Source organism: Diadema antillarum, unplaced genomic scaffold (assembly GCF_040938485.1).
Source record: "Diadema antillarum isolate AM-2024a unplaced genomic scaffold, OU_Dant_1.0 seq00000085_RagTag, whole genome shotgun sequence".
NCBI lineage: Eukaryota > Metazoa > Echinodermata > Echinoidea > Diadematoida > Diadematidae > Diadema > Diadema antillarum.
This window is the reverse complement of record NW_027271177.1, coordinates 351855-365754: the sequence shown is the minus strand read 5'-3', so window position 1 is coordinate 365754 and position 13900 is coordinate 351855. Positions and strand designations below refer to the sequence as shown.

General features: G+C 37.8%; 1 protein-coding gene across 1 annotated transcript; it reads right to left on the bottom strand.

Moving 5' to 3' along the window:
• Positions 1–9603: 9603 nt before the first annotated feature.
• On the bottom strand, positions 9604–13400 carry LOC139726487 (uncharacterized). Its single transcript, XM_071637441.1, has 2 exons — positions 13254–13400; positions 9604–11717 (listed from the first exon to the last, which is right to left on the bottom strand). Exons 1-2 carry the CDS (start codon positions 13374–13376, stop codon positions 10344–10346), a joined length of 1497 nt encoding a protein of 498 aa, XP_071493542.1. The 5' UTR covers positions 13377–13400; the 3' UTR covers positions 9604–10343.
• Between the last annotated feature and the right edge of the window lie 500 nt (positions 13401–13900).

Genomic DNA, 13900 nt, shown 5'->3' with positions numbered 1-13900 from the left:
AATCTGTTGTGCATCCTAGAGAGATAATCATTATTATGCATTTTTGTACCTTGTGATATTTTATCTATTTTTTCATTGAGAAATATGACAATGAATTGAAATTGAAATCAAATATTGGAAAATTTATTAAAGATCTTGAAATTATTCATAAAGCCAGACTATAAAAGAAAATTTGATATAGAGAACACATATAGGGCCTACTCGAAATGCTATGTTATGAGCTCTAATTATGAAGTCATGTTTTAGTAATTACCACACTTACGATCATGTGAAGAGTTTCATCGCAAAATGATCTAAGCGCCATTTCTAAAAATTAGTTTCAAGTAAGTCCATCATCAGATAGAACAAAATAAAACTTTTCCAATGATACCTTACTTATTACATAAGAAGGATTATTGATGAAAACATGATTACAAATATCCCATATTTTCTTATTATTTCCTTTGTTTTTAACACATTTGTTTGTGAATATCTCAATTAAACGAGAATAGGGTTAAGTCGTTTTGCGATCAAACTCTTCATGTGAAGACGAGGAATCGGCGTAAAAACGTATGAGAGGGAATAACGTGTGAAGCACTGACATACAGACGTAGGCCTATATCGATTGTGGTTCTTGATGGCTTTTACACCTCGGAGAAAGTGGTAAACGTGACAAGTATTTTGATGATAAGCTCCGTTTTCCCTGAACCACTTTTATCAATTGCTGAAACTGAAGAAGCTGAAATAGCCTAAGTTTTTAAATTCAGTCGACTTTCCTTTTCTGACACGATTCTGTCATTGACAAAGACGTAATTTAATTGGCAGATTTCATAAACTATAATGACAATGATTTCATTTACTCTCTCCTGTGTTGGAGTTACAGCTTCACAAAGGGTCTCTAAGCTGTCAACATTTATAGTCCCTTAGTGCAGAATTTATTGCCAGGTGCATGTATACACCTGCTGGGTTAGAAGGGAAATCGTTGAAAATCACCTCGTGTAATCAAGCAGGATTGGAACGAATGACCCTCTTACGACCCAGGATCTCATCCACTATGCCAAGGTATACAGTCCAGCATTCACTACCAGCATTTTCATTCGCGTTAAAAAATAAAACCTAGGCAAATAACTTAAAGGTACAGTTTACCATCGGGAGCAGTGATTAAAAAAAAAATGTTCGAGTTATCACGTTTCATGCATATATGTAGGTCAGTTGTATCACAAAACATCCTACCATATAAAAAAAATCGCAATGCGAAGCCTAACATAAAGGGATTATCACTTTTTTTCTCACTAAACCATAACTGTAGTCTGTCAACAATCTTATTTTTTCACATTTTGTATATTTAGCAATACTTAACATTGAATATAATGATAAAAAGCTTTACATTGGTTGTTTCTATCCCTTACTCACATTTTAGAACTAATTTGAAGCACTAAAGCTGGGTTTTTGCTTCATCTGCAAATGGTAAATACAGTGTTGTAATGCCTATAAGGAGAAGAGGATTTGTAGCAACGTCACTCCTGCGACCGTACCATCTTTAAACTGCGTAATTTTGATTGGTGTCTTCTGTTAGAGCCATTGCCTTAATTTCCTTTCTCCAACTTACTCGATTATCTAGTCCTAGGTGAAGATTTCACACTACTTTCAACTCAGGATATATAATTTTTTTACTTTATGCCCCCCCCCCAAAAAAAAAACAACAACAACAACAACAACAAACAACCTGACTCACATACATTCACATGCATGAGGCGTAACTCTCGACCTCATTAGTCATTTTCAAGAAATTTTCATTTCATTTCATTTCATTGTCAAGTTAGGAAATCAAAATTATTGTTCGACGAATCAATGCAAGGAAATGTTTCAATTGATTAATGAAGCTTACCTCTGTACAAAAAAAAACCCCAAATGCAAAAAGCACACAAAGAATCCTTAATGAGCAAAAATTTGCATAGCATAAGCGCATTTTGGTCGCAGTCGTCTCATGATCATCGATTTCAAATCTTCTATGAAAGATTAGAAGTCGCTGTGGGAGGTTGAAATTATGGTGGAATCACAGTTATTACAAGAGTTTAAGTGGTCATATTAGCGTATTCAAGCACATGCTAAAAGCACATGCTAATTGAGGAGAGCGCTTTTTTATATATCAGCCGTTAAACTGACTCTATTTTAGCTGAAAGTCAATGTTATTAACAGGCGCTAACACGTCGGTAGTGTAGAGTGTGTATCCACATACTAAAAACTACACTCATCAGAGACATTGGGTAAAATTCTCGGCGGTAATTTGCAGGAGCGAGGCTCACACTTTCCATTTGGTGCCATTAATGCATTAGGCAAGCATAGATTGCCAATGTGCTCTTTATTGAACTCACTCAGACGCAAATTGGCCAGTAATTTGCTCCTTGTTTGAGGGAGCGAAGACTTGAATGCTAGTAGCAATACCGGAAACTGGGCCCGTCTTGTCGGACAGGTGCTTTTGATTGAGAGTGGCGAGAGAACTCACGCACTCTTGCTTCCAAGTAAGCAAGAGAAGGAGGTGAGAAGACCGCTGCAGGTGCGTGAATTGCTGGGCATTTGATAGGGCGACGAAAGCACGTCACATTGAAGAATAAAAACAAAGTGTTGGCCAGAGTAAAAGGAGAACAACCGTGAGAAAGAAGGACTGACATCGACAGCAACAAAACTACAACTAAAACTACAACAAAAATAACATTTTAACTCTTTACATCACACACTAAGAAGGAAAATCTAAGTTTTATGTGATAGTTCTCCACATCCAACGTCCTACACACAACAGCTCAGAAAAAAAAAATCTTTTTTTTTTTTAGTTTAACACTCATCTTCGTAGTCAAGTAGGTCCTTTGTTCCTCTGATTCTAGGCTTACATCACTAAACCAATCGCCATTCCAAATCACAACTCGCCATGAACATTGAATTCATGTTACCATTGCACCGCTCGCAGTCAACCTTTTCTCCTCCTGTTTTGTTGTTGTTGTTGATGATGATGATGATGATGATGATGATGATAATGATAATGATAATGATGATGATGTCGTTGATGATGTTGTTGTTGTTTTAAAGTATGAAAATCGAAATGGTGAGATATAATCTTTTTGTTAAAGTTCATAGTCAATTATAGACTCCGCGTCAACACGTAAGGCTGCTGTCTCGCCGGTAATGGCCGGGGAAGTGTGTCCAACTGGACTAGTATCCAACGCGGAAGAAAAAGGACACAAGTGCAGTTTGATTGATTACGTTTTCTCCAAGTCACGACTTGCCATGGAGCAGATGTTTTGAGATGACTAATTATCACTTCTGCAGGCTTTCGACACTTGGAAATGGTAACTTTACTGAATAAATGGCAATTGATTGCATATATTCTGCTGGTGTTTAAGAAACCCAGCTATGCACGCTCCCTTTCAATCACTTTCACGCTGTGGCGACATCTTTATCATATTTCGTTGGAGATTTCCCTTTTAAATCATTATGTACAAGGTAATACAAGGTATAAACAAGAACGGATAAAGCTGTTAGTTTCCAGTTGAATTGAGCGGTTTGGTCTATTTGAGTAAATAGTGTCTATGTCGTAACATTGTTAATGTTTGTATTTTCTTATACTTTATCAAATGTTTTGATAGTGCATAAGTATAATTCAGATTAATTTTGCATAAATATGTAATTGGTATTTTTCGAGTGATCTGCTTCTTACAATCTCTGCTTTTTGCTAGATCACTCTCTTTATTTTTGTTTTACCATTGCAAAGTGTGCACTGTTTCTCGTTGTATTATTATCCATAGATATATTCTGTGCTATACTTTCTGATTTGCTCTTCTTTCAAATTGTGTAACAATATGAATTAACATTAGTATACTACGCATTATCTATTACCTCTTGCTCGATGAAAATAAAGTATCCTCGAATTTGATTAAATGGTATGGAATGGAATTGAATTGAATTGAATTGAATTGAATTGAATTGAATTGAAATGAAATTAATTTTACTGAATGGATTGGCATTGAATTAAATTGAGTGCTTTCACACAAATGATATACTAGCATTTGGAAGGTTCACTTTATGTTTATTCATTTGAGGTAGGCTCATGTCTAACATAACCATACATACGTACAGAGGAAAATACAAAGTCAATTTGTATGCTTTAATTGATTGGTAGCACTTTGATAAATCATGTATACAAAATCTCAAAATCGAAGAAGTAGCCTTCCTTTAAAAGTGAGCATGTATGGTGAGAGGATATTTGGCCAACACTGAATGCCATTCATCGTTTTCATTCTTTGTTTATATTATGTTAGAAAGTTGGCAATATTAAATGAAGAGCAACTGTTTATGTCTTGCTCCTTACCAAATCTGAGCTTTACGTGTACGTGTCAAATATTTTTCAATGTAACCATGGAGATATTGTAATTCCATGATGTAACCGTGTATGTAATTTACATTGAATTCAACAGGTGTTTTTTTTTCTCCTCACAGATGATAATTCATGGCACCCTGTTCTGCATTTTTTTTTTTTTTTTGCAAAGAAGTATTGACGCAATTGAAGAAAAGAGATATAAAAGCTATCAAAGCTTCGGAACAAAGGTTATTTTCAGATATCATTGCACTTCTTGCTTCATCACAAACTTATGATTCTTTTCTGCCGATATTCAATGAATTGGAGGAAGAATCATTCCCTCCCGGTATTCTTACATTGCATTCGCTATACAGAGATATAACGTTTCGCGGCAAAATCTGCATTAAAGGGGATGGCTAGTAAATGATCAGTGGAAATCAGTGGGAATGCTGGAGGATGATTGTTCCAATCCTTGTGGGTTTCATTTAAGAGTACATTATATATCTATGTTGTGTGAAAATTATTTGCTTCAGAATGGTCTCATATTCAAGTAATGTGCAATTAAATGCCCCGTCACTGTACAGGCATGCTAGCCTGGAACCATTAAACTGCACATTACTTGAATATGAGACCATTCTGAAGCAAATAATTTTCACACAACAGTAGATATATAATGTACTCTTAAATGAATTCCACAAGAATTGGAACAATCATCCCCCAGCATTCCCACTGATTCCCACTGATCATTTACTAGCCATCCCCTTTAATCTTCTTAAACAAAGCACTTCATTTCTAACTTCTCAAATTTTCAATGTAGCATGCACTGACATCAAAACTATTTTGTCCAGATGAAGAGTTGGAATACTGCTAGCAGCATATCGACTGGCTTTTGATTTCAGATAATCCTTGTCGGATGAAAGGAAGTGAAACAAAAACTATAAAGATATATATTTTGAATATATCCTGGAATATTGATTATATATATATATATATCGCCTCTGCCATCAACTTCGTTTTTGAAAGCTGAAGAGACTTCTTTCAACTACAGAAAGAAGAAAACATAGCGTTTAAATGTGTTAAAATGGGTGTAGTTTGACAAATTGGAATGCGTTGCAGAAAATTCAAATGTAGTGATTACGTAATCAACTCATTGAATGATGAAAAAAGAGAAAAAAGCAGTGGTTTCCGAAACACATAATGTTACTATTATAATTTACAACTCAAAATGACAAAACTTACTTTTTGTCATGTTTGTTCCGCTCTTTCAAAGTCTTCATATTCTTTCTCTGCTGCTGCGCCTCCGAAAAGTCGTTGTAGTCGTCTGCTAGCTTGCTGGCTGGCTGGCAGATGGCTGGTTACCATGATGATATCTCAGACCGTTGTTAGTACTCTGCCTGAGCCGGAGACGATGATTTATAAGCACCACGAGATCTCATCAGCACGTGATGTAAGTAGATCAAGGATTGAAAGACGCGACATCATCGTAATAACGTAATGATTCGTCTGTTTTCCTGGTTGATTTGTTGTTGTTTTGTTCATTGCTTGTTGGTTCAGTTTCCTCTTCAGCTTCTTTTGCGTGTGTTTTTTTTTTAAGTTCTATTTTCATTGTAATGACATTCAAAATCGTTTGTTTTCCGGGCTATACTGTTTTGTTTTTGTTTGATTGATTGTTGTTTAATTGATGTTTCGCTTCCTGTGCTTTTCTTTCTTTGTTTTGATAATGTCATCAGAATTCGTCTATCCTTTGGACCTATCTGTTTGTTTGCCCTTTTCCTTGTTTTATTGTTTATTCAAATACTTTTTTTCACTTCTTAACCTTTTCGTTGCATTTCTACGTTTTGTGTTTTTGGTTGTTTCTTTGTGTTTGTTTGTGTGTGTGTCACTTTCTTTATCCAGCTCCCGGTGATGATGTTATACCTTCAGCTTCTTATCAAACAAGTTTATTTAATCTTTAGCAGAATATGGACCTTATAGCATGTCGAATATAAGCGTTGACGAATAGGCCTACCGTGATATCTTTGTGTTCAATCAATATTGTTTGATAACAAAAATGTTAATTCAATTCTTCTGAAAATCGCCTCTTTCCCATATCGTACATTTGAATACAATCGCGGAATCTAGCCCAAAGGTAATGCAATTTGTAGGTCACTGTCGTGTGGTTTTGTTTTGTTTTTTATCTCAGCTTGCCAGATTACAAGATCATCCCTTTTTCAAAGTTACATCCAGCACCTTTTTGTCTTGTGCAAGTACCCTCATCTGTGTCTTCCATCATTCTTTCTTTCTTTCTTTCTTTCTTTCTTTCGTTTGCATTGTTCAATAATGCCATTCGCTTCGACACTTCAATATTCGTCACTCAATATCTTTAGCATTGGCCACGTTGGCTGGATAATTTTACAAATTAAAAAAAAAAAAGAAAGGCGCTTTTCATAGCAGATTCAATTTGTGTGGCTAAGATGTCAGGAAGAAAAAATAATGTAATAATAGTAATTTGATTTGTAATATATGCCTGAAATATTATGAATGATATTGATAACTGAAGAGTAAATTTTCTCTTTCGGCAGAATTGCGTGATCCGCCAGATCAGCAGAAGATGATCTTCTTTTTTTATCTCTGTGCTGCCTTATGTTCTATTACACTCCTGCACGCGTCCCATTAAACACCCCTCCACTCTACACACACTCACACTCACACACACACGCACACACACACACACACACACACACACACACACATACACACGCACAACCTTGCACACTCTTCTTATTGGAATTGGAGGAATATATATGGTTGCCCATTTGAGCTGAGAAAGACTTTACCACCACTGGGTCCAATCAATATGCAAACTACATTCTGTGCAGCAGTAGATGTCTCTATTGTGAATTCGTACCATCACCCACCTCATCACCCTTTCTATTGTGTCTGATTTGTATTGATCAAGACTATTCCCTTTCGAACACTCCATTACACAAAGTGGCTTTTCGTGCGTCACCAATCGTGAGGTGTGCCGCCCGCTCCAAACCCCAAGCTTAGAAACAGTGGTCAAAAATAGCAATGACCGTCCTATTACGAGGGAAACGCTAGAGGGCGTACTTACGAAACTCGTTTTGAACTTTCTTTCAGAGCACGTTGGTCACTAACTGCAGCTTGCGTAACGAAAAGCGAATCACGTAACATCGTGACCTCTGTTTGACGAGATGCTTACCATACAGTACGGAAATTGTTATTATTTGCTTGATGTACTTGAGTTATTTACCAAATTCAGGCCTGCCTGACCTTCTTTCTTTTTTTCTTGGTTCTGATTCTGCTTTAGAGGATTTAGGTTTTTTTTTAATCGATTCTAATACTTATCCTGATATATTTCGCATTTATTTGTTGAATCGGCTGATTTCAACACGAAGACAGATAAATCAAGAATTTGCTCGTAGTATACCTTATATGCATATTTTCCGCCGGAATGCAAACATATCGGTTTACGCAGCAGGTCTGCAGCTTTGTGTTGTTGAGATGTTAACTACTCCAAGGAACGCAAGATAGTACAGCATATTTGTTCTAAGAATCCGTTTCCTATTTTATAAAATGATGAAATACAAACTGAATCCATTGTAGTTAGGTTCTGTGCAGTTTCATAACTGCTGGAATTCTGATACAGAGGTCATTTCGACATTTAGACATACAAGGTCTGGCTAACATTACATGTATGGAAATTGTAATTACATGTTTGTGATGTAGTATGTCCTTATATCTGTCGCGACTACATTATTATCAATATCATGCTTGTAACAAACAACGTGTTGTCGTGCATAGAAACGAACAGAACAAATAATAATTTGAGACAACTATCTTTGTGAAATCAGCGACATTTCTTTAATCCTTCGTTTCTTTTTTTCTTTCTTTCGCTCATACTCGACCTGAACAAGGGATATAGTAGAATCAATGTATGGAGAGGCACGTCGTTTATATCTGTGAATAGAAGATTATGAATTTAAACATATTTTCAAATAGCATTGTATTTCATTCTAATAGAATTGACATTCACTGTGAATACCGAGGAACAGTAGCGAGAAAAAATTTCAGACTGCGGGTTCCTCTAATTTGTTTGTTTAAGAAATAAGAGACGGAAAATAAACTCAACACTGACGGTTAGACATGACGACTATGGATATAATACAAAAGGACATAGGCGTTTTCATGAGGACATTGGGTGGTAAAAAAAAAAATAGAATATAGGGGAACTTCAAGAGGACTGCAGATAATTGAAATGCTGAAAAACAACAATAATGAATTGTATTGTCTTTTTGATAGTCTGGATGTAAACTAAATGTTAATTTGATCTTGATAAATATATCAGCAAGATCTTTTCCCCTATTTTAATGGAAATTGTGAATACATGAAGATATATTTACCACACGAATACAGTATACTGAAAATATTTGATATGTATTTTACATCCACAACATAATAATACATATAATCTCTATAATCATATTATATATACATAACGTTTATAATCACATTATATACATAATCATATCAGATACATGTATTTTGATAGTGTATAATCATTTATGTCGTATATATGTATAGCGTACATGTAGTGTAATTGCATACTTTTTTCAATGAAAGTGAGAGTCTGAAATAGGGTATGAGAGAACTTGTTTAGACACAGTAAGACTGAAAAAGATAATATTTCACATTTAAAAGCTTCATAATAAGGCAATGCTTATTACAACATTAATTCATGCGCACATAAATCTTATCTGGCTGTGGTATTCTAGAGCAATTATTGCACTTGATTGTACATGAGATGTCAAATACTGTTGGCATTCACACAATACTAGTACTTGATGTAAGAATAGTTGAATAAAGAGTAGCATATCAAATGGATAAAATAATTTCATTTCATGGGTTTTGATACATCTGGGTGACCGTGTTTTTGGCACACATAGAGAAAATGTGTTTTTTTTCACATAATCTACTATCTCTCTTTTTGTTCTTTTTTTGTCGAAGTTTTGAGTCAGATTTGAACACAAGAAATCCTATGACTTTCGAGAGTTCCGGGATTGTTCCTTTGGTGGGGGGGGGGGGGGGAGTACCGTTAACCCTCTACCTATCCAACCATTACCTCAACCATTGAACATTTACACTTTGATCATACAGTAAGCGTTTTCACATCAGCCCGATGTTTCGAAATAGCGCGCTATTTTCTGACTTGGGTAATCAAAAAATATTTCGAGCTTGGATTTTTATCGGGCTGATGTGAAAGACTTTTGTTTACGTAATTATTCTCATGGTCAGACATCCGGATGATTAGCAGCGGCTGGAGTGAAAACAAACCCGCGATCGGCGTATTTTGAGACGAAATTATCTACTTTTTTCAGTGGTTGGCTTTGACATTCCATGAAACTGGCAGAAAACAAGAATATCATGGACAAATTACGAAAAAAAAAAAGATTGGTAGATCGAGGATTCTGAACACCAACACCGTGTCGTCTGTATCTCCGGGTAGATTCATACACTGTATATGCTTGTACATGCACAGTATTCCGGCACACCGATTCACACTCCATCTCCACGTACGTGTACGCCTACTTATGTCCAAGAGAACCGTTTGTTGTTTTTTGGGTTATTGTGGGTTTTTTTCAAGAGTTACTCCAGCATCACCGGAAGTGACGTATACCCAACCATGAGTATATTCCTTCTTATTACGACGGCGGTATTTCGAACATTAATTTGATCCTGCTGGTGCTTACTCCTGTCCCGGAAGCAGTAGAAGGCAGGTTCCATTTTCGGCAGCTTGCCGTATATTCACTCATTTCATTTATTCATTTCAGTCACTTATTGTCCATATCATGGATATTTGTTTTGCTGACATGCTTTTTTACCAAAAAAAGCAAAAAACAAAAACAAATGGACATTACAACTACAGTACAATACACAGTACTATAAAATCTATAAGTCTGAATACAGTATTGTATACTCCATGTAGGATTATGTCAATACAAATGACATCCAATTAGGTGGCGACGCTGTCGTAAGTAGGGGGTGGCTCGTCGTTATCGGATTGAGATCTGTCGTTGTCGCTCACGGCCGTCGATACACGCTTGATGTCGCCGTATAGTGGTGGTAGGTCTCGTTGACGGTTGACCTCCGCCATCGCCGACATTACATCGTGGTCTACAAGTGGTGCTCTCGGCGAAGTTGTTGTGCGGAACGAGCGCCTTGCCGTGGTCGAGTTCGTAGAAGTCTCAGTGTTTCTTTGAGAACTTCTGCGACCTCCGAACGATGATGAGCGTGAGGCCATGGTGTTACGGAGACGATCTGCGCGTTCGACATCCCGTAAGATAGATTGCTCGCAGAGATAAAGAACTCCGACGCAGCTGAGTAAGATCACCGCAATACCAACGGGTATGCCGACGAAAAACGCGCAGTACATTCCGATAGCTGGCACGCACTCTGCGCGGACGTTGATTGGCCACGTGGTGGCATTCTCTCGCATGGTCAGCATCACAGCGTCCGCCTGATTCGGCATCGGGAGCGAGCACTGCACCATATCCTTGCATTCAGCATAGAGGGCGTACTTGTCGAACACAAGAGCGCTCCGTCGTACAGAGAAGGAGAGAGGAATGGTGTAAGCATCCCCGCCACTGACACCCGTCTCCTCCAATGTGAAGACAAAGCCAAAATCGTCGGATCCAGAATTCACTGAAAACCGGTAAGAATTCTGTTGAAGGGACGTACAGAGTCCAAAAACGTGATCTGCCGTTTCTGGAACATCGCCATGATTGATGATCTCTTCAATCTCATTTCTTCCTTGAACGACTGTTAGCTTTATTTCAGTATGGTTAGCTGCACACAATGATACTGTAACCTCTGATCCAGAACTCAAGTACAAAGCCCAATAATTCAAGTAGTTATCACTTGGAAACAGCATTGTTTCCTCCTTGACATACGAATTGGTGCGATAATTTTTATAAGGAGTGTCTAAAAGCATGTAGGCAGTGAAGCGAAGGCCCTCTGAGGCAGATTGTAGTGATTGCACAGACGACTGCGATGATGTCGAGGATGCCGATGAGGATGTCGAGGATGTCGATGAGGACGACGGAGAAGATAAAGGGACCGGATTGGAGATCATATTGGAAGCCGTCACTTTGTACTGCGAGCAGAGAAGAGGTGAGAAGTTGTCCTCGTTCCCGACTATCGGCCGCTGGTCGCCCGCCCCCAGCAAGACGTTGACGGGACCGAGTGAGAATCGGACGACGATAGCCGTGATGACAACCGCGATGCCGACGATGACGAACGCGATGGCCACCCTTGTTTTCTTAGACACATTTCTGTGTTTATAGTAAAACTTCTGACAGCACTCAGGGGCAGAGTCGCAGTCGAAAACCTGTATTTAGTTAATGAAACAACAAATAGATAAGGGTCAATGAACGCTGAAAAATGTCGTGTGTTATGACAGCATGTACCTTTTAACATTTTTAAGAGAGGAAGAAATCCGCATCTTAATAAAAGTCAGACAGTACTCCAAATTGTGTGGGGTTTTTTTTCAGGAAAATCCAACAAGAATTCTCGTTTTTTCATTCTGAATAAAAAGTCAAGATATTGTTGGATCACTGCGGAAACGAACTAGTGCAAAAGGCATTACACTTTTGTGAGACCATGGAGATCACATGCACCGATGAGACTCACAAATTTCACTCTGATGTCTGAAAACAAAATCACTCTTGATTGTAGAGAAAAGAATATGATAATGTCAATGAATGCTTAAAGCTTGACCCGGTGTGTTTTCAATCCTAGAAGGAATGTACTCCTACCTACCTACCGAGCCCAATTTAATGGAATTAGTTATCAGATATAAATAATATAGTCATTACCGGAAGAAAATGGGTCCCGAAATTGACACGGTTTTTTTTAACATCCGCGTACTTTCGAACTAAAATCAATCGCCTCTTTTAAATCTTACTCAAGACGAGAATGAGTCTAAAGTGTGTGGAGAAATAAACCAAAAGTCAGGCATTTGATTGCACCATTATTTGATGAAAATGTAGAAGCCTCTTTTAGCAAACATGAACCTCTCCTATCCCGTCTCGTCGCTCCCTCGCAAAGTATTACCCTCACACTCTCACTTTTTGTTCACTTGAACTCTGAACTTTTTTTCTTCGTTTCTGTTAACCCCTTTTGGATCATAAGAAATACAATATTATAAATCAAATCTGAAAGTTTAACAAAATACAAGTAATATGAATAAGAGTGGTGGAAAAACAAGTAAAGAAAACACGACAAGATGGCAGTTCAGAAAAAGCGTATGCAAGAAAATAAAGTGGTATAGAAGACTTAACGTTGCACCACCTATTCTTTTTTGGGTATGTACATGACCCTGAAAAGAGCCTACTCACTCCCGACTTTTCGGCGAGCATGTTCGTGCTATTTTGAAGAGAATGAATAATTAGTATTTTAGAGAGTGAGTATTTTCTTCTAATAACTCATTCTCTTCATAAGGGTAAGAACATGCTTGCCGAAATGAGGGAAGTGAGTATAAGGGCCTTTTTCAGGGACACCACATAACCAAGAAAAAATACTTGGTGCAGGCTTCTGCCACCCAACGTTCTACCGCCACGGAAGCCTTCAAAGATTTCATCAAGATGTAAAGCATAACATATTTACAACATGACTATAAACATGAATTTATATCGTCTGCACAATGTGAAACATGTAGGTGTATGATGATTCACGTATACGTTGTAAAATTTCTACCTTTTAGATTTGTTATCACTATAACATAAGTTTTACAAATATGGCAAGTTTTGATAAGGTTTTAAATCTTTGACATAAAATAAGGTAGACATTTTTAGAGTGTTTTGACTGTTCGCAGGTCTAGACTATTCTCAATGATGTCTATACCATGGCTAATCATAACTATTACCTCGTCGAGAGGTATGTTCCATTCGTATCCGTTCCCCTGGTCTCTACTCTCATTGTTGTTTCTGTTACAGCGGGCGCTGGTCACTGTTTGGCCCTGCCGTCCACTGATACTGACTGGGTCCATGACTGATCGTCGACCATCGAGTACAGTATCAATAATAACGGTTCTCCTGACAGCGGCGCCCGCGGGAGCTCTGAGTTCCTTTGACAGGGGTCCCGGAGCCCACTATGGCTCCCTTGATAAGATGACTGCGATATACTCTCAAATTTCTGGTCCGCTTTCGTCGAGTTCTGGCGGCTGTTGTTCCCAGATGCAATATTTTGTTGAGGCCTATCGAGGTGGATGTATTGTAAATGCCTTAATCACAGATCCACAGTCACAGACTGGATAATGCCACACTTGGTCATTTAGGTTCAAATTCCAGTAATGCAGTTGCAGAGACAAGGTTTGTTACTACATGTACGCCAATCATTGTACGAACGCAAGCCGTGTGTCAAAACCCTTGGTTGTCTCAGTTCACCATAGATGGGGATGATGTATACTTACGCACAGATAGAATACCTTCACACCACGTCAAACATGTGATTTCATGGACATTCGCGTACTAGTACTTGTCATATTTATTTAAATCCGCGAGTATTGTACAT

Excerpts from the sequence above, each read along its gene's own strand:
- LOC139726487 (XM_071637441.1), bottom strand. The coding sequence starts at position 13,376 with ATGGACCCAGTCAGTATCAGTGGACGGCAGGGCCAAACAGTGACCAGC. Across the intron at positions 11,718-13,253 it reads GGAACATACCTCTCGACGAG|GTTTTCGACTGCGACTCTGC; the intron begins GTAATAGTTATG and ends AACTAAATACAG.